The 21,734-nt window shown below is 43.8% G+C and overlaps 1 protein-coding gene across 1 annotated transcript in view; it reads right to left on the bottom strand.

Annotated features, from left to right (window-relative positions):
• Nucleotides 1-2,718: 2,718 nt before the first annotated feature.
• The window catches only part of SKOR2 (SKI family transcriptional corepressor 2), a 42,297-nt gene continuing 23,281 nt past the window's right edge, over nt 2,719-21,734 (bottom strand). The window contains exons 9-10 of the mRNA XM_030468379.1: nt 11,223-11,290; nt 2,719-2,781 (exon numbers count right to left, since the gene is read on the bottom strand). Coding sequence (XP_030324239.1) covers nt 2,719-2,781; nt 11,223-11,290 — 131 coding nt within the window. The remainder of the gene's footprint in view (nt 2,782-11,222; nt 11,291-21,734) is intronic.

The raw sequence follows: 21,734 nt of genomic DNA, 5'->3' as shown, positions 1-21,734 counted from the left end.
TCCCTCGACCTGCTTGCCACACTCTTCCTGATGCACCCCAGGATGCCATTGGCTTTCTTGGCCCCCAGGCCACATTGCTGGCCCATGGTCATCCTCCTGTCCACCAGGACTCTCCAGGTCTTCTTCCACAAAGCTCCTCTCTAGCAGGTCGGCCCCCAACCTCTACATCTCCTCAGATGCAGTACCCTAACTTGTTCTTACTTAATTTCATCAGGTTTCTCTCTGCCCTATTTTCCAACCTGTTCAGGTCATGCTGGATGGCAGCACAACCCTCTGGTGTGTCAGCCACCCCTCCCAGTTTTGTGTCCTTAGCAAACTTGCTGAGGGTGCAGCCTATCCCTTTGTCCAGCTCATTGTTGAATATATTGAACAGGACTGGACCCAATACTGACCCCAGGAGGACACCACTTGTTATGGACCTCCATGCCACTACACCTGCTCCAGAAGCATCCTCTGGGACTTGTGCTAGGTAGTATCTTTAGAGAAATGTGGAAACACATCAGAGATGAAGTGCAAATTCACAGAATCAGCTGGGTTGGAAAGGGCCTCTGAGACCATTAAGTCCAACCCTTGATCCACTACAGCCGTGGTTCCCAGACCATGGCACTGAGTGCCATGTCAGTCTCTTCTTAAAAACCTCCAGGGATGCAGAATCCACCACCTCCCTGGGCAGCCCATTCCAATGCCTGATCACCCTCTCTGTAAAGAATTTTTTCCTAATATCCAACCTAAGCCTCCCCTGGCAGAGCTTAAGCCCATGCCCTCTTGTTTTACTGATGGATGCCTGGGAGAAGAGACTGACCCCCCCCAGCTCTAACCTCCTTTCAGGGAGTTGTAGAGAGTGATGAGGTCTACCCTGAGCCTCCTCTTCTCCAGACTAAACACCCCCAGTTCCCTCAGCCCTTCCTCACAGGATTTGTGCTGGAGTCCCTTCACAGCCTCCTTGCTCTTCTCTGGACCTGCTCCAGCACCTCAATCTCCTTCCTCAACTGAGGGGCCCAGAACTGACTGAAGTTTGACTCAATACCACAAGACCTTCTGAGGAACAGAACACAAAGCTCAAAAGACATGGAACATGAGCTGGGTGGATGCTCTGCAACAGGGATGGACCTTCACCCCCTGGGCATGTGTCGTGTGGTCCATGTGTGCACACAGGTTTCTTCTCCAGACAACTCTTTTTTGCCTGGCACACCCAGGAGCTGAAATTGCTTCTGAACCATGTAGCTGCTATTCTCTGCTTGACTGATTTAGCTTAGCACTTAAGCAACAACCAATCTTGCAAAAGCACCAGGGCCTACTTAGAGAAATCCCCCCTCCCCCCTTGTCCACAGGGATGGTGTGCCACTGGAAGCAAAAAACAGCATGAGAAATGCATCCATCCTTCACACTCCCAGAAAACAAGCAGGCAGTGCTGGTGGCTGGGATGCCAGCACCTTCCTTGCAGGGTTTGTCAGCTGATAGAAACCTGATGCTGGGTACTAAGAGTACTGTTCATCTGCTGCTGTCATCCTGAGGCAGACTTTGATGGCAGAGCAGTGCTTGGGACAAGGGACTCGGGGCAGGACCTGCTGCATCTCAGCTGGAGAGGCATTACTGCTTTATTCAGGGTATTAAGATCATTGGATTTATTTTAAATCAGTGCTAAGATTAATGCAGACTCGACTGGACAATGCTGGCAGTTGGTAAAAAAGTAGGCACAAGAGGGCAAAACAGCCCAACTTGATGCTTAGATTAATCTCCTTATCTCAGTAGGTAGAGCTCAAGGCTATGAATACTGGTTATCTAATTACTCTATATTTACTCCTAAAATTTTTATTTTTAAGTATCTGCTTCTTCCATTGCTCAGGCAAACCTCCATCATCTGTACTATCAAACCCTTCTCAGATGCCCCAGACTTTCTCTTAAATACCTCTGCTTTGTGCAGGACTGAGGTCTCTCTATATGAAACAGCTCTTTTTTCCTAATCTGCCTACCCCACCTCAGGGATTTTTTTCACTGAATCCACAAGCCAGCTTTTGTGGCATAATACTATAGCAGGGCTACTGGCTTTTTTTCTGTCTCCAAGCCTTGATCTTTCTGTGTTACCAGAAAAGGGAATGTAATTTATATGTTAAGGCTTTAGCATCCAAAACTGGAATCTCTCAGGTCACTGATGATGGAGACAGTATTTCTTTAAAAAAAAAAAAGAAGTCAGTGTAGGGTTTAGGAAGACCCTACACATGGGCAACAGGGCAATTGGAATCTGCAGGAGACTTTACTACAGAAGACAGTATCAGTGTAGTTCTGTAAAGCTCCCAAAGTATCCTGCTCTTTACTGGAGGTGAAGCAGCTCCATAATGAGTAGAAAGCCCCATCCCTACTTACTGGTATGTGAAGTTTTACACCATGGTGAATGCAATGCTGTTTCCCTCCTTCCACTGAAGTTACATGACCTTGATGCCAGAGAGCAGAAGCACATTCTCAGGCATGATTAGGCTTGGATTCACCCAACTGCCAATTCTTAGTTGCATGTCCTACCCCAGTGAAGCCTCATCATTCATGAGACATATCAGTTATCAGCTGCAGACGTGGCACACTACCTCCACAGACAGAACTTTTAGAACAGAATCCATAACATTGTGCAACAGAACAACTCTCTTAATTCTTGCAATGCCTTGCAAAGAAAAACATGATGTCTGGGCCATGCAGAATAAGACCTCCTCTTTCCCAAGCTCACCTTTAGCTTTTGCTGAGGTGTGCACCGAGCTTTTCTTTCCTGATCAAGCTTGCTGCATAGGGAATCTGCAATGACACAGAAACAAAGCCACTGCTTTAAACCAAGGTTTTGCTAACAAAACCTCCAAGCTGGAATCCCTGCAAATTAAAGGTTTTGTTTGTCTCCCTATGTTATTTTAGTAAAACAGGGCCTTAAATGAAAGGATGGAACTCTTCAGAATCTGAAGTGCAGGAATGTTGAAGCAGAAATAAAATAGAAACAACCCAAATAAAAAAAAAACAGATCTCAAAATCCAGTGTCAGAGATGTCTTCTGATGTTTGGTTTCTATCAGTTGCTGGCAAGACTAAAGCCATCATCCATTCTGCTACCTGTGAGGTGACAAAATTCAGGTGTCTATAACAGAGCAGGCAACAAACACTCCTCTCTGCACAACCAAAATACAGTAGGTTGGGAGTATGAGACATATTTATATCACCATAATTAGGAAGTTCATAATAGTTATCTCTGACTTGCACCAATCTGAGGGAAGCTACTGAAGTGGAACAAATAATTACAGGAAAACAGAACATAGGCATATTAGGGATCATAGTTATATTTAGAGACAAAGTGGGATGATGTACTCACTGGCTACTGGGAATACAGTACAGGGCTGCTCTTTTCCAAGCTGGGCCTTTAGAATGCAACAAAACTAAATTACTCTGAGACTTCTCCATAGCCGGGAATCTAAGTAACTACAAATTTACTATTCTTCAATGCTTTTGGAAGGACCCTTGGAGGAATTCAGGTTTGGATCAGAAAAAGCTACATCCTTACACTCCTGGGTGCTGCTAGGCACTGAAGTGACCTGCTCCAGAATACAAATAATGCCAGAAAGTTACTGCAAGGTGATGAAGAGGCTGGGCTGAAGTCAGGAGCAAGGCTTTAAGCTGCACAAAGGGCAAAAGGGACAGGCAAAGGCACAAGAGTTCAAGTGACCTGCCCCAGACACATAACAAGATACTAGAAGTATGTGAATTTACATCCCTACCCACTGATGATTCACCTAACATTCCTTTTTGTTATGGTTTTAATTACATTTAGCCCACAGCATGTGAGGACCTTTGTGTGGGTTGTGCTCAGTGTGTCTCCAGGCTGGTGTACAGTGCAGGATCCGCAGTGTCACCTCCTCCATCCCTGCCTTCCTTACCAAGGAAAAGAGCAGGGAAGGCTCAGGATAAAAGGGTAGAAAGGAGCATCTGCAGCTCAGGAGCTAACCCTTTCATCTCTCAGGAAAGGAAGTCAATCTGATGGAAAGCAGCAGCAGTGTCTGCACAGATGAGCCTGTGTCTGCACAGATGAACTGTGAGGATCAAACCACTGATGCCCTGAAAAGACCCAGGTGTTTTGCCTGACTACTCTTAATCAGGAAGCTTGCTGCCAGATCCCCCCATCCCCTAACAGAGCTGCCTCCCAGGGCACTACGTTCCCAAAGGCTGGATAACTCTCCCAACCGTGGGGGAGAGGAGGATGTAAAGAAACTGTTTACCTGATTATTCATTTGCCTGGATCAGCTTCCAAAAAGAGCCACAAACAAACTGCCTGAATAAGCATATTTCAGCTGAGCCCTGGGATGCTTCACCAACTGCTTTCTTCCCCTCTCACACTTCACAGAGGCCAACAAGCAACATCAGCTGCCAGCTATATAGGACATCTCCCAAGCTGTACTGACCTAGATAATGCAAAGGGGTACACTCTGTCAGAAATTAACTGTTCTTAATCCACTTTTCTGCTATATTTGGCACATCAGCATGTCTCTGCTGCCTGTTGGTTTCTCCACCCTTCTGGCAAGAGGGGAAACTGGGAGAGGTGTGTGTCCAATAGGGAACGGACTACTTCTTTCATGAGTTAAGTTGCCTATAATGCCCTCTTCTACTTTTGTCATTGGAAAAGCATTTGGTAACTCTGGTGGAGTAGTATTTATGGTTCTTTGTGACAACACTGTCCCCTCTTGCACACCCATGGAGACTACTGCAATGCAGGATAGGATCAGTGCTCAAACAGCCATGAAGATCCAATGTGTGGCCCTCATCAAAGTGTCTACACCCCTTCCAGCAGTAATAGAAGTGCAGATAGTTTGGTTTTAAGTAGCAAGCAATCTGCTTCTTGTGAGTGAGTAAACATTAATAAGGAATACATCTCAAATGGGAGCAGATCTGTAGGGGGAAGGAGAAAGACCCAGTGTCCATACCATGTTTCTCTTGTTTGGTTGGGTTTTTTTCTCCAGGCTAGCTCTGGTCTGGTTCTGGGTACTGATCACTGAGCGTGCTCCTACGTGTGTTCCTGGAACACATCCTCCTTTGCTTCAGCTAGAAGGAATCCAGTTTGCAAGCTCCACAATATGAATCATAGAATCCTAGAATCCCAGACTGGTTTGGGTTGGAAGGGACCTTAAAGCTCATCCAGCTCCAACCCCCTGCCATGGGCAGGGACACCTCCCACCAGCCCAGGTTGCTCCAAGCCCCATCCAACCTGACCTGAGACACTGCCAGGGATGGGGCAGCCACAGCTTCTCTGGGAAACCTGGCACAGGGGCTCAGCACCCTCACATTCAACAATTTCTCCCTAATGCTTCATGTGGATTAGAACCAAATGAAGCAAAGTGTAGATAAGCAGTTAGGATTGGGGATTTATTTCTGAAATGAATGCCTGATCCCTGCTACACTTGGACATCAAAGAAGCTTCCATACCCTGTCCTCTTCTGAAGACTTCACCTTTGCATCCCATCCCTAGGTGAGGTGGGTGCACAAGGATGCATCACCCTGACTTCTGCTGCCTGAAGCACCCCACATCACTGTTACCTGGTGTGGAACTACAGCTATTTACTCAGTCAATTCTCATTTCCAGAGGGTGCATTTGAAACCTCGGTCAGAAAGCTCTCCAGCCAAGACAGCCCTTCCAAATGCAAAGCATATTTCTGCAGGAAAGGAGACAGATGTGCAGCTGAACTGCCACTGGAAAGCTACAATCTAAGCACACATGGTGCTTCTGGATAGAAAGATGTGTGGGATTAAGGAGCAGAAAAAGAAGACACTGAGCCTTTGACAGCTGGAGAAGGAATGGAAGTGCCAAAGGCTTGTCCTTGGGGCTCTCTGGTACACAGGCATCCATTTTTGATCAGAATTTCTGCAGGTTCTAAAGGAAAGGAAGCTTTTGTGTCTGTTTTTATATAACCATTAATTCTACAAGACATTCCTTTTCTTTAACATTTGAATTCACTGGAAAAAGAGCAACACAGCTCTGGCCTATTCACACAAAGCATACCCAGATTCCTTGCCAAGATAAAAGTTTCACAATTTTCTACTCTTTTCCTGCTGGAAATAGCACTTGTCAGCTCCCTTTTTCTGTACACAGTCAGGGATGTGTATGCCACCTTTGTCATCAAAATTCCTAATTTGTATCCCTCATTCTGGGGAGGAACTTCATAAAAAAATCAAATGATGTTAGGAGAACATATAGAAACAGACAGTATCATCCCAACTGCTAAAGCACAGAAGAAGAAAATAATGGGCAAAAAATCTAGTGTTTGTTTTTTTTTTTAAGGGGCAAGGTAATGAAATTTGCCTTGGAGTCTGCAAGGCATAGTAAACACAGATTTCCAGAAAAACTCTTATGCCTGTTATCACCTTGGTGTCAGTGAACAGGCACTTCATCACAAGATGCAGCTCAAGAAATTCAAGAGCCACTGGACTCCTGAACCAGTATTTGCCTCTAATGTTCTTGTCAAGAACAATCAAATCACCTGGACCACTTTCAGAAGAAGAGCAAACCAGAAATCCTAATAGAGCACTGCTATCTCCTCACTTTTTGGAGTGGCAGGCATGCAGTGACCAACATCTCCACACATAAAAATGTGCATATTCCTTGTTTGTATAATGAATACGCAAATTATACAAAGCACCTACTTTTTATATACCACCTAAAATAGGATTTAAACCTACTGATGCTTTGCTTAATTACAGCAGGACCCAGAGGAACATGATATACCTCTGAAGATCTACCAATATTACCACATGGTAGATATTTTCCTCTTTTAAACACTCCCTGTGAATCTTTAAAGATCAGGATGAAAGATGATGCAGAGATGGAAATCAATTTTACCTCTGGAGAGCAGAGTTTAACTCAAAGCAGCACTGAGAGTAGAAGGCCATCAGACATCAGAGGAGTTCCAGTTTTGAGCTCTGAACATTATTATCAGCCCCAAAGTGAGGCTAGAGAGGAGGAATTCAATTCATGGCAGAATAAATCCGTTCAAAACCAAACAAAATTAAACCAACCCAAACCGACACTTTCCACTTGAGCTGGAAAGTCAAGGGACTTCCTGAGTAATTCACATTTCTAACGTTTCTCAAAGGCCTTCTGCCTTTTCCCCCTGTTTAAAAATAGGTGGGTAGATGACAACCTGATTTTAATCATCCCACAACAGCAGTGTGGTGAACACCACCTTAGCTTTTCCTGATAGATTAGGTCAGCACTTCCTGGGAACCTACAAACTACTTCTGGAAGAGAAAGTCTGCAAGGAAATTAAGAAAATCTAGCCTGGTTGCAGCTAAATTTTCTCCTTGGTGCTCTACTTCTCTGTGACAATGTTTTAGAGGAGTTCACAAAAACATAAAAATTGTCAAGCTGGAGATTCTGCTTCTCATTTTTTTCTCCCACCAGGCAGCTAGGAAGAAAATGAATGCTTTTAAAATCTGATCCACTAACACAGTTGCTTGGAAGACAATACCAGACAGACAGAGAATCTCTAACAGGATCTGACTCAGTATTTCTTTAGGCTGGCTGGGCTGTCCTGAGAGGTGAATTCTGGTCACACTGGACAGACACCAACTCTTCAAATGCAGGAGAACTTTTCTGAGGCCATACCACGTGTGGCATGTTAGAACTGAACCCCAACCTGCTGAGTGGAGATTTCTTCCCAGTGTCCCTTTGTGAATAACAGGAGCCAGACAATCCATGCCTGAATCCCTATATAAAAATCCCTTTTTTACCTATCCTTTCAAGTAGACACAGTATACTAAGCCAACTGGGGAGACAGCACTTGGAAAGAGGCAGAAGAGAAAAATGCATTTGGTGATTCAAGGTCCATTTTCTTATTAAATATGATGACCAGTTCCTTCCTGGCACTTGGCCAAGAGCTTGGCACAAAAAGGTTGTGATATTTCCTGGTAGCTACTCCAGACACTTTGTCCAATTCCATTCTCAGCAGAAATTCCTGTTTTTTGGCCACACAACACCCCACTGCTCCAACTACCTATCAAGCCAGGTTACCTCCAAAGAACCCAACATCCACCACAGAGGATGTAACACAACACACTCCTCCGTTTTCCCCAGGAGCAAGAATCATATCATGACTTCCAGTAAGCCATAAAATTATTGGGTTTTTTTTAGAAGCTGGGAGCTGACAGTACATTAAAATAAAAACCCTATTGATTAAACACTGAGGGTTTGGGTTTTGTTGGTTTTTTGTTTTTTTTTTTAATGAAGATTATTAAACCATCCCTCCCGGGTGCACTGACTGCCAGGGAGCAGCAGAGGGCACCCGGAGCCCACGCCGGAGCTCCTCGCAGCATCCCCCCCATTTATCATCGCCCTCCTGCATTGCAGTTTCACAATGTCACCCTAAAATTGGGAGGAAAAAAAAAAACGCGTTCCGTGCAGCATTCCTTGCTGGTTGGGTGGGAAGTGAATCCAAGCCATCTCCAAGCAATTCTTTCTGCCTAACAATCAGGTTACGGCAGGTGTCCACGCTATGAAGTTTTTCAAATACAATTGTGTTTGTTTAAATATTTCAGGCTCAGTCTCCAGCTTGTTGTATTCCAGATACTTGTGATGCTCCAAGGCAGTGTCTTTTAAGGTCTGACTACCCAGTTATGCAGCTTGAAGCATTCCAGTTCAGGGTGAGTGAAACCATCATGATGGGAAAACCTGCCCCTGGTACTCACTGGTTACAAGAGGTGCCTTCATGATGATGCACAAGTGTTCAGGAAGGACCAATTTAAATTGTATAATCTTTCAGTGGTGAGAAAAGCCAAAAGAAACTGACTCTGTTCATTTATAATGTTTGCAAAATTGGAAAAAAAAAAGGCAATTTAGCCAAGTTCTGAGGCTAATTCACTGATAAATTTTGAGTTTAATACCACAAAGGTATACACCTATGAAGCTGTAATTAAAATTAAGATGTGCATAAGCATCAAACACTTCTGCTTTTTTCTTTCATCTTTGGTGTTAACAAGAAAATCAGGTGTGGACAGCTGTGGTAAAGCAATAGCAGAGTGTCCCAGGTACACACCAAAACCCAAAATAACTGTTAAAAATAAAATATAGTAATAAAACTCACAAAAAAACCCCACAAAAAAGCCCAACAACAAACAAACAAAACAACCCAAAACAGATGTAACAATGCTTTTTGTGTATTCTGCACCAAAAGCTTTAATTCATCCATGCCACAACCTGAGAAGGCTGAAGGAGCTACATGGTTAGCACATTCAGCTCATTAATCTTAATTCTAGGTGTAACCATACAAAAGAAACCCACATGGATGAACTGATGTCATGGAGGGTATTATCACATCAAAAAGTGCTGACTCCATTTCAGTTACCAACCTAAACATCACTGAAAGTTCCTGCACCTAGTTTACACAACCACACTGGTTATTTGCAGCAAACAGCCTTTGATCAATCTGATCCAGGAGGATCCTTGGAGGGATACCCAGATGTAAGCAAGAAGAACTTCCTGAGGATTAGACAACATTTCTATTAATGATAACTAAACTTAGGCAGCCACAGTGAATGAAGAGGTCCTGAATTGTTGGTGCAGTACATAAAATGTTGAAACTATTCTCTGTTAAGTACATTCAGGCAGCTCTGTTTAATGATTAAACGACTATTCTGTAGTCTGCATCAGTAAGTGAAACAGGTGTGTGTTACATGATCATATTTCTTTTCCTGCCCAAGAAAAAGCACTACACTGAAACTTGTGATTTCTCCAGTTCTTATAAATCAGGAAAACCACCATGGCTCCCTCACTGGAGGTCTGGAATATCTAGTTTCAGAAAGCAACTTCAAAACTGGGACACAAAGTCAAGAGAAGGGAGGGAGAATTAGCTCCAGTTGACACAAGAGATAAAGGCTGAAGTGGGCCCACAAACTTTAAATGCCCATCACAACAGGAATCAGGCAGGTGATCTGCCTGGGGAAGTACTTTTCAAGATGGCATCCTAATTAGCATCTTCTGTGGCAGTGCAATTCACAGCTCAAGCCAAACTCCTTGCCTGGCATTGGGGGGACAAAGTGGAACACAGTAGCTACTGGATGCATTAAAGGAAAAGAGTGGAAACCAGCAGCAACAAAAAAAATCTTCAAAGATGTTCTGGACTTGAATTTCCTCCATTAAAAACCTCTTTCAAGCACCCTCCATCTCATTGAAATCTTCCAAGTCAGCAGGAACAGGGAGCAGGAATGTTCGGCAGCTCTAAAAATAAGGCCACTCATAAATGCCTCTAAACATAGGTGCACAAGTTTGACAATCCTGGCCTTCAGTTTTTTTTTGGTTGGTTTTTTTTTTTCATGTCCTAACCCATCAATTAGAAAATGACAGCACCAGAAGGCTGGACAATGCCTTCTCAGCAACAGGGTCTGTGACAAGCAGAATAAAAAATTTAAATGCTTGAACACAGGGCTGATCTGTAGAAGTGGGGATATTTGGCAAGTCTGCCTCAAAAAAAAAAACAAAAAACAACCCAAGACCCTGTTGAATACTGTCAAACTGATCACAGAAAAAGCAATAACAAAATAAGCATTAGCTGATAGCCCCTCACTCCTTACGATGCCCTGCTCATAAAAATCACACTAAGCAGTATCTGAGGGAAAAAGGACATCAGGTTTTCAAAATCAAAACTTGTATGCAATGATCTCCAGTTGCACCAAAACACAGAGGCAGAGTCCCTCTTGGTTTTCAAATAGCAAGCAAGAGACCAAACACCAACATGTGCCTGCACTGAACTGTGTTTTGGCAACTCGATCCTTTACTGATGAGTTAAGCACTTCTTCTAGCAGCTGAAAGCTGAAAAAGACATCCTAAGGTTTAAGTTGCCAGTGAAAAGCTGGCCTCACACCGAGTCCCTACTGAGGACTGAAACACACCCCTTAGCAATTCTTACAAGGCAGAAACATTTAACTGCTTCAGGTTAACTAATTCAGCCCTCGCTGGAGCAGCACCTCTGCGTGTTGGGTCAACACATTTTGTTGAGCTGAAACATGAAGACCCATCTGGTTAGTGTATGAAAGTCAAGCTCCAGGTAACCAGACCCTAAACTAGCTGAGAACTTTGTGCTTACATCTCAGACAGTGTAAGGTAATGTGCTCAGGAGCAGTACCTCTGCCTGGCTCACAATGGAAAAGTGGAGTTAATTTTAAAAAAACATAAAGCAATGATTTTTAACTTTTTGAGCAAAGAAAGCAAACTTACAATCTGTAGCTGCTGTACCATTTCTTCTCTGTACACCAGTTCCCGCTTCATCTGATCTTGAAAATTATCTGTAAGAGGGATAAAATAAAAAAAAAAAGAAATGCAGTAATTAAAACAGACCACACAGCAGAATTAATATAAACAGCTGAAACCAAATCACTACCAAGCCCTTCACCCAATTAAAATGCGGGCCTAAAAAAACTTCTCTAGTAGGAGTCACTGTAGGCAACAGAAAAACTCTGGAAAAATCAGCTTTAGCTACTTCCCCAATTAGCAAATGTAGACTGCTAAGTTTCTGTCACTTCATTTCACTCTCAAGAGTTATTTTCTCAATGGGCCAGAACCTGCAGTCATTAGTCAAAGTTGTACCAACACTGAAGAGCAAAAACTGCTCTTCTTTGCTGTGGCATAAATCTGTTGACATCAATAGGGTTGTCCAAGATGTGAGAAGAGAAAATGTTCAAGGATGCAGGGTTTGATTTGTAGTTTGTTACATAGTGCTGAAGGCTTTTAACAAAATTCAGACTAAAGAATAAAATACAGACTAAAGAATTCAGACATAAACAGTGATGTGAAAATCAGAAGGGAAAAAAAGCTTTGAAAAAAATCCTCTATGTCCAGGTTAGAGCACAGGCCAGGCTCCCTGCTCCAGTAGCTCCTCCTTCCCTTATTTTCCTCCCCAGTAACCATTTCAGACAAAACTTCATTTGGTAGATGCTTAACTGCTGGTCTGTTGTCCATGACATTGCTGCTGGAGGTTGGGAAAAAGGCAGAAAAATATAAGGAAAACTATGGGCAAGAAGCAGATAACTTGGAGAGTTGCATGATGGAAACCTGGGAAAGAAAGTTCATTCCAACCAAAATCCTTTTGATCTGGGAAAAAAGCCTGTTCTGAACCACAGGAGCAGCAAGGTGAATGCCATCAGAAAGCAGAATGAATTACCTCATCACCCAGAGCCTGGAGAAGGGTACTAAAAGGCCAAGGTGGCTAAAATGGTTTATTTACAACTAAGCAATTAAAAGAATTAAACAGTCCTCCCAGTTGCTGGGACACTAGCTCAGGACTCAGGAAGCCTGGGTTCAATACCTACTCTACTGCACTCCATACCTCCTTCCATCACCATTAAAGCAGGAATAACAGCATGATGTATACACGTGGAATTGAAAATACAAAATATGTCTCTTGAATCACTTTTTTTTCTTTTCTTCTCTCTTCCTGCTTGCAATTAACATATGTTTACCTCAATGTATGCCTGACAGACACCTAAAATATAAGATTATTTATCAGGTCGCCTCCTGGTGCAGGGTGGAGACCAAAAACAATGAACGTAGCAGGGCACCAGAAGACAAAAAGATAAGGATGACTCATCTCCGAGAAGTCTGGAAATATGTATGTATCAGGGACTTATACAATAAAGGGACCCCTCTTTCTTTGGGGTATGAAAAGTGGTGCTGAACGGGGCTGCATCCAGTTGGCGGCCGGTCACTAGTGGTGTCCCCCAGGGATCAGTGTTGGGCCCAGTTCTGTTTAAAATCTTCATTGATGATTTAGATGAAGGGATTGAGTCCACCATCAGCAAATTCACAGATGACACTAAGCTGGGGGGGAGTGTGGATCAGCTGGAAGGCAGGAGGGCTCTGCAGAGGGACCTGGACAGACTGGAGAGTTGGGCTGATTCCAACAGGATGAGGTTCAACACAGCCAAGTGCCGGGTCCTGCACTTTGGCCACAACAACCCCATGCAGCGCTACAGGCTGGGGACAGAGTGGCTGGAGAGCAGCCAGGCAGAAAGGGACCTGGGAGTCGGGATTGACAGGAAGCTGAACATGAGCCAGCAGTGTGCCCGGGTGGCCAAGAAGGCCAATGGCATCCTGGCCTGTATCAGGAACAGCATCGCCAGCAGGTCCAAGGAAGTGATTCTGCCCCTGTACTCAGCGCTGGTGAGGCCACACCTTGAGTATTGTGTCCAGTTCTGGGCCCCTCAGTTTAGGAAGGATATCGAGGTCCTGGAGCGGGTCCAAAGGAGGGCAACCAGGCTGGTGAAAGGACTCGACCACAGACCCTATGAGGAGAGGCTGAGGGAGCTGGGGCTGTTCAGCCTGAAGAAGAGGCGGCTCAGGGGAGACCTCATGGCTCTCTACAACTACCTGAAAGGAGGTTGTAGCCAGGTGGGTGTTAGTCTCTTTTGCCAGACGACTTTCAACAAGACAAGAGGGCATGGTCTCAAGTTGTGCCAGGGGAAGTTTAGGTTAGATATTAGAAAGAATTTGTTTACGGAGAGGGTGATCAGGCATTGGAATGGGCTGCCCAGTGAAGTAGTGGATTCTCCATTCCTTTGAGATATATTAAAAGAGACTGGATGTGGCACTTAGTGCCATAGTCTAGCAACCGCAACGGTGGTTCAAGGGTTGGACTTGATGATCTCTGAGGTCCCTTCCAACCCAGCCAATTCTATGATTCTAAAAAAAAAACCCTAGGAAAAAAGGAAAAAGCAGCAGCTTCTTCCAGACGCCCGCTTCTCTCAGCACCTCGGTTTCAAGCTATGAAAAAGACACAGCGGAGGAACGGAAAGCGGCAGAAGCGACGGATCCTTCACAAGCAATTCCAGCCCAAGACCAGGTCCCGCGCGGACGGTGATAAACCCTCTTTTCTTCTTTCCTTTTACCTTAACGACCCTCTCGTCAAGGTGATTAATTTATGCAAAGGCTTTCTGCTAGCAAAACCGGCTTTCCCTGTTTAAAATAAACCCTTGTAGCTCGTTTAAATTCTAAAGCCTGGTTATTTTGTAAACTCACGCGTCGTCTATAAGGCTGATTTATCCTCATAATCAATATATAAAATAATAAGCGGATCACGACATTTTTATTGGCGTCACGGTCAGGATCAAATCGAGGAACAATATCAGAGCTTACTTTTAGTCTGACGCCTGAATTGCAAAACTAACTCTTAAAGAAATTTAAAATAACTTAAAGTCAAAGTAAAAACAAATGGAGGCCATAGCTTGTTCTGCCAAGTCCAGTGGAGGTAAAAACCAGACTGTTTCCCTCTATAAGGAGGAAGAATTCTGTGAATATGCTCTGGTTTGCCCCTTCTGGGACCACCTAACAACTCATAACTATATCCCGAAGGATACTCTTTACGATTTAATTTACACAAATTATAAGAATGGTGACTTTACTGCCCTTGCCAAATCTGTAAAAATTTTAGACAATCCTTCCGCTCTGGACAAAGATTGCAAAATACGAGTGAAAAAACTCGGGGTTGACTTTTTCAACGCGCGTGCCTTCTTTATCCTGGCCTCTATAATTTGGCAGGAGAAAGAAGAAATGCGCCAAAGATTGGAAAATCTTGAAAGTGGCATGTTTGTAGAATTCGGGGACCTCCTAAAAAATATTGACGAAGCTGAGCCAAATTCTGAAATTAGTGCTGACCCTGGCCCGATGCTGGAAGGTACTACATCTGCGTCTGAATATACTACAGACGATGGGGAATATGTCTCTCCTGAAAGACCCCACAGAAAAACAGTGCGTTTTGCACCTAAAAAGGGGAAAAGCAGACCCTCCATTTTAAAAACAAAGCCACAACCAAAAGCTGCTAACACGAAAACAGGCAGTCCCCCTCAGGCTGTTAACCCGCCCGAGGGAGAAATGGCTGAATTACGCAAATGGGTCAGCACATTTATAAAAACTGGGGCTAAAAGATTTGATACATTGGAGAAAAAAATCCAGCAGCTCGCTGTAATGAGCGAGAAGTCCTCTACTCAATCTTCCTCCTGTCATGAGACTTCTGATAGTTCAGAAGATGAAAGCATGCCTGTAACACATAAGCGTCTGCGTCCTGTAATAAGAGCAGAACATACACGTGAATTAGATACAGGATGAGAACAAATTACTCATAAAGAATTTCCATATTCTCCTCTGGAACTGAGCCAATTAAAAAGGCAATTTGGCAGATTACCTATGGAAACTGATATAGACTATGTGGTAAGGGTTTCATCTTTGGGTGGAGACCACATATTATTATCAGAGAAAGAAGCGTCAGGCCACTGGGGTCCTGGAGTTATGTTGATTACTGGTAATTCCAGAGCTCCATGGTCCCTGACCCAACGAGCTGCTTATAATATGGGCTTCACTGACCCGATAGCTAGGGGAGAACCCCATGTATTGAGAGGGGGTCTCACCCAGCTACTGGACAATGTTCATAAAGCCAGTGTGATCCAAATGATTTATGACCATGCTCTGGTGATTAATCAGGAGGACCCACTTATGCTAAAGGTAAAACCTGAGAGGATGGATATTCTCATCAGAGGGCTACCTACGCAACTGCAAAATCTAGCCCTACAGATCAAGGCTAGAATCGAAAATTCAAATAGAAATTCGCTATTAGGTTCGGACTATACTTGGTCCAATCTACTTACTGAATTAACAAAGTTTGGACGCAAATATGTGACACCCGAATCTAAGTCTGCATCTGTAAGAATTCTTCAAACCCCAGAAAATTATAATTATAACCAAAAATTGACGTATGCCGCTGCGGCTGTCAGACCTTCCCAAATTCCTCCCCACCAGCAGGAGGAATCACGGGGTGACTGGACAGTTGCAAATAGAGGAGGCAGACGAAGAAATAACAATTACAGAAATAATAATAATAATAATAATAATAATAATAATAATAATAATAATACCCCACATCCAAATAGGCCCCCTCGAGACAGAAATAATTCACCACTACGTGAATTGGGACCTTTTGCAAAGCTTAAAGAGGAAGCTAAGCGAAAAGGCATCCCTCCTTCACTTTTGACTCACAATTTTACCTACGGCCATCTAAAAGCCTTGGTAGAAGAGTGGCCTGCCAGGTCAAATTCAGGGGAAAGATCTGAAAATTCCCATAATTCAGGAAACTAAAAAGCCCTCTCTCTGCTACTAAAAAGAAAGCAAAAAGACAGCAGAGAGAGGAGACAGATCCTGATCCCAGTTCAGTAAATTCTACTGACCCCTGAATGAACCTTGGGAAATCCTCCCTACAAATCAAAATGATTGGTCCGAAAATTATGAACAATCAAATCCTAAAATATCAAGTCCTCCAAAAGACTGGCAAAATGTGCTAAGATTGGTCTTGAATAAAAATGGGGTTTTAGAACTTACGTGCATTGTTGGGCCAAAATGCTACCCTGTAACATTTGTGGTAGACACTGGTGTACAGATCTCCATACTAAAATCTGATGTGGCCAAAAAATGTGGTATTAATTCTTCGCTCAAACCAATATTTGTTAGTGGTGCTTTGGGACAGCCTGTGTTGCAGAAGACAGCTAAAGTTTCCCTCAAGCTACCGGGAGACAAAGAGTTAATTCAAACCCAAATGATAGTAGACAACATTCCTTACAATCTGTTAGGAATGGACATATTGATTGGTCGGTCCTGAAGAGACAAAAACGGTCGCTTTTGGAATTTTGGCACTCCCACTCTTAAAGTTAGACTATTAAAAACTGCACCTCGCCTCCCCCAAAGCAAAATTACGAATGTCAAACAATATTCTATTCCCATAGCAGCAAAAGAAGGTGTCAGAGAAGTAATTTCTGACCTGAAACAGAGAGGTATCATTGTGCCTTGCCATTCACCTTATAATTCCCCGATTTGGCCCATAAGAAAACCAAATGGTAAGTGGAGAACGACTGTAGATTATAGAAGACTGAATGCCAATACTGAAAAATTAACTGCAGCTGTCCCAAACATTGCAGATCTGGTGCTAGAAATCCAGGAAGCAGCACACCCAGTGCTTGCTTCTCTTGATGTAAAAGATATGTTTTTTCAAATTCCCATTGATTCTGAGGATAAAAAAATATTTTGCTTTTACTTGGGATGGAGTACAATATACTTTCACCAGGTTACCTCAGGGCTACAAACATTCACCCACGCTTGCCCACCATGCTCTATCGCAGGAGATGGAAAATATTACAGAAATAAAAAATAACCCAGATGTGAAAATCTATCAATACATTGATGATGTGCTGATAGGTGGTCAAAATGAGCAAGCCGTGAGAGCAGCTTATGATGCCATAATTGGGCACTTAACGAGCTTACAAATAGACATTCCTGAGGATAAACGGCAACCTCCCTCCCAAGAAACAAAATTTCTAGCTATCACATGGAAAGGTGGGACATGGAATATCCCGCAAGATACTCTCTCTCACTTGGGAGAAATAAAAGCACCCACAAATAAAAAGGAATTGCAGGAAATTATGGGAACTTTGCAGTATTGGCGGAAGCACAAATGTCCTGGTTTGGGCCAGGATAAAGGTGGTTTTCTGTTTCTGTACTTTTGCTTTTAGCTAAGTCCCTTGTAAGTAGTTGCATTTGCTGAAATTAACAGCAAGTTTCTCATGCAGTGTGTGTGCTTCTAGGATTGATAACACTTGATGTTTATAGTTACTGCCAGAGACTGGTATGCAGAGCCAAGGACACTGCTTAGCTCTGAGGAAAACATTTTACCCTCCAGAAGGAGTAAAGAGGCCCCACCTGAGCCCTCCTTTGGGGAGGAACAGACAAGATAGATGCCAGAATTGACCAAACAGAGTATTCCATCCCATATACGTCACACTCAGTATAAATTTGAGGCATCACGTGGGCCGAGCCAGATCTTTTCCTGCTTCCCTTCCTTCACCCGGCATCCTGGAAGGATCCTGTCTGTTCGTTTGCCTGTGGTCCTGATCCGTGCCAGCCCATATCTGTGTGTTCCTGCCTCCGGTTCCCGACTGCTGCCGACTCCAGGAGTCCAGCCTGGACTTTCCCAGGGCTGCCCTACAGCCTCGGTGGTGACGTGAGAGTTATTGGGGGAGAGGGGGGAGGAATGTGGTTTCCATTTTCCTGTACATTTGTATATATTTAGTAATTTTACCTATTTATCATTACTGTTTCATTAAAGTTGTGTAGTTTAGTTTCCAACCCATAAGTCTCTCTCCCTTATTCTCTCTCCTTTCTCTATCAAGGAGAGAGACATTAATAGAGAGCGTCTGTTATTCGGTTTAATCGCCGGGCCAGTGTTAAACCGTGACAGATTTATTGGCGCCCAACGTGGGGCCCGAGCTAATTGGCTCGAGTCCAGTTTAAATTTTGACTAAATTGCCTGAACAGTTTGAATTCCAACTCCAGTGAAAGAATGGCTTTCCTGAGCTGGAATCAGACCTTGTTCTTTGGAAATTTCACAGGGTTGGAGATTAAACCAATCGTGCCGTACCTTTGGTATTTAGGGTATGCAATCTGTCTTTTCGCAGCTGGAATTGCTGCTGCTATGTGGGTTTTCATTCGTAAGAGTTGCTTAAGAACCATCATTGCAATATTGTCCTCAATACTGGTGTATATCATGGTGCATGGTGCAGTAGTGTTTCATACAGAGATAAAAAACTTGGTTGGTAATTACACTCCCAGTTTTAATTTGGAAAATTATACCATTCCATCGTATTTTGGGCTGACTCCACCTGATTTTAGTAACAGTAGCATTTCATCTCTCAATCTTTTAGTGGGTGTTGTTAATTTCTCTCATATATTGGTGAGGAGTAACACAAAAACCACAGTAATGAGATTGAGTATGCCTTTTCGGAGGCCGAGAGTTGCTGTTCGGAGAGTGAGAGCTGCTCCTCGTACAGAGAGCACCCCCACTCCTGCCTCCCCAGCCGCTTCTCGCCCCCCCTCACGCAAGGGCACAACTCAGATAAGGCCGGCCAGCATCGCCAGTGTTTCTGCTTCTGCTCCAGTTGCTGTGTCTACTCCCATAGACACTGCTGCTGCTCAGAAAGCAAGCCCTGCTGCTGCCACTGCTGCAGATGCCTCAGCCTCTCCCCCTCAGCCCACACAGTTACTTGTTAACCCTGTAACTAGGAGAAAAGGAAAACAAGGGAAATCAGAAACGAGTCGTAACCCTTCCAAGTCTGAACAAGATGACCAGGTGATAGAGGAAACAGAGGATACTGATACTGCCTCTCCTCGTACAGCATTCCCTAGAGCAGAGTCAGATGAGGACTCAGACTCAGAATCTGCTCAGCCCTATTCCATGAGAGACTTGCGTACTCTGAGAAAAGACTACAGCCGTTTTTCAGGTGAACCACTCCTCTCTTGGTTACTCCGATGCTGGAATGAGGGGGCTGCTACCATAACATTAACTCAGAAGGAAGCCAGGCAGTTGGGATCCCTAGCCAAAGATGCAGGTATTGATCGGGCATTTGGGGAAAAGGCTGGAACTACCAGCCTGTGGAAACGACTCTTGTCAGCTGTAAGGGAGAGATATCCCTATAAAGAGGAAATAGACTGCCCACAGATCAAAGCAGCCAGACTTGGAAAAGCTATCAGGTATCTCGAAGAATTGGCTGTGCGAGACGTGATCTATAATAATGATGGCATTGAAGATCCCTATCACGTACCATGCCCTAAACCTATGATGCAAAGGTTTGTGCATGCTGCACCACAACCTTTTAATCATACACTATCAGTAATGCTGTGGGTTCCTGCAGAGGTAGATGCAACTGTGGGTGATGTGATTAAAACTGTACGAGAGTGTGAAGATGCTGTCATAGCCCCTTGTCGGGCCTGGGTCTCAGCTATTAAGAGAGCATCTGAGGAATGGCATTCACCCCCTTATCCTCAGACAGACGGAGGACGCCGCATTGCAGCCATTAAGAGGAGACGCCCTCCTATGAGACAGAATCGAGAGAAACAGAAATCAGCAAGAGGGACCCTATGGGCACTCCTGTGTGAGTATGGAGAGGAAATGAAAAAGTGGGACAAGAAACCTACTGCTGCCCTACAGGACCGAGTGTTTGAGTTGATGAGTAAGCCAAAGGCAAAAGGAGGTCCTTCTAAAATGATGGCTGCTCAAGTCTCCAGTGTAGAGTTACCCAATCCAAAAATGCTGGTGACTCAAGATCCCTGCACATCAGGTGTGAGTACTGGGGATGCAAGCTCCAGTAATGCACATACTGACAATGCTGTATGTGCTCAAGCTTAGAGGTGCCCTGCCTCCAGCCAGGTGGAGGAGAGGGACAACCGAATCTATTGGATTGTGTGGATTCGATGGCCTGGCACATTAGAGCCACAAAAGTATAAAGCCTTGGTGGACACTGGTGCACAGTGCACCCTAGTGCCATCGAATCAAAAAGGCACAGACTCCGTCACTATTTCTGGAGTGACGGGGGGATCTAAAGAACTGACGTTATGCCACTTTATTCCAGTGAGGCTCACATCAGCCTTCACAACATACCAGACCTGTCAATCATAGCTAAGCCGTTGTATGACTTATTAAAGAGGCACCGCCATTGGGAGTGGGATCACTCCCATGACGAGGCGTTAAAACTCCTCCTCCTAGAAGCACAGACCTTTCAAACCCTGGGACCTCTTCACCCAGAGGACCCGAAAACAATCTAATGGGGTTTTTCTTCCAGTGCGTTATCATATCACTTTTGGCAACGGGGTCCAGCTGGAGCCACCAGACCCATATCGTTTTACTCTCAGTCATTAAAGGATTCAGAGAAACGGTATTTGGTCCTAGAAAAGGCTTTGCTTACAGTCAGCACAGCGCTGAAGGAGATAAGCAAGATAATTAAAAAACAAAAGGTAATCCTGCAAGGACCTTTTAAGATAATTAAGCAGGTATTGTCTGGAAAGCCACCTCCTGTAGGAATCTCTCAGAAAGGCACAATTAGAAAATGGTATACCCAGACTGAATATTTTTCTGAACTTTTCCAAATTTAAGAAGGTCCTGATAAACACCTCAAAAATCAAGAACCAATTGAATCCACAAATGAAAAGGATTTAATTATGAAAACTCCTAGCCCTATTAAAGAAGCCCCAGAATACAAAAGTGATATGACTACAGCCTGGTTCACAGATGCTTCTTCCCGAAGGGAAGGAAAAGTATGGTTTTTTCAATCTGCTGCTATTAAACCTTCCACAGGCGAACAAATAATAAATCAAGATGAAGGAAGTGCACAAGCAGGCGAACTGGATGCTGTTTTGAATGTATTTGTAAAAGAAAAAGCCACTAAGGAACCTGTATATATCTATACAGGTTCTTTCGCTGTATTTAAAGGCTGTGTAGAATGGGTGACATTTTGGGAAAATAATAACTGGGAAATTAATAGAGTGCCTGTATGGCATACAGAGAAATGGAAGGAAATTCTACAAATTGCAAAACAAAATCCCAATTTTCATGTAGGCTGGATACCTTCTCATCAATCCAGTTTAAAAGATGAAGCCAGCAAATATAACAACCAAGTTGATGCATTAGCAAGAATTAATGTCATCGAAATCAGAGATGCTCTCAATCAAGGTGCAGTCCAAGAATGGGGGAAATTACTAGAATGACTTCATTGCAAGAGAGGCCATTCAGGTATTTTTTATTTGTATAAAGAGGCACAATCTCGTGGTTGGTCTGTATCACGAGAACAATGTAAACCAATAATTTGCTCATGTGATTTGTGTAAAATTTGGTTGGGAGAACACCCTCTGACCGATGGCCATTTA

Source organism: Calypte anna, chromosome W (genome assembly GCF_003957555.1).
Source record: "Calypte anna isolate BGI_N300 chromosome W, bCalAnn1_v1.p, whole genome shotgun sequence".
In the NCBI taxonomy this organism is placed as follows: Eukaryota; Metazoa; Chordata; class Aves; order Apodiformes; family Trochilidae; genus Calypte; species Calypte anna.
The sequence above is the reverse complement of the archived record's forward strand: the minus strand, read 5'-3'. Positions and strand labels throughout refer to the sequence as shown.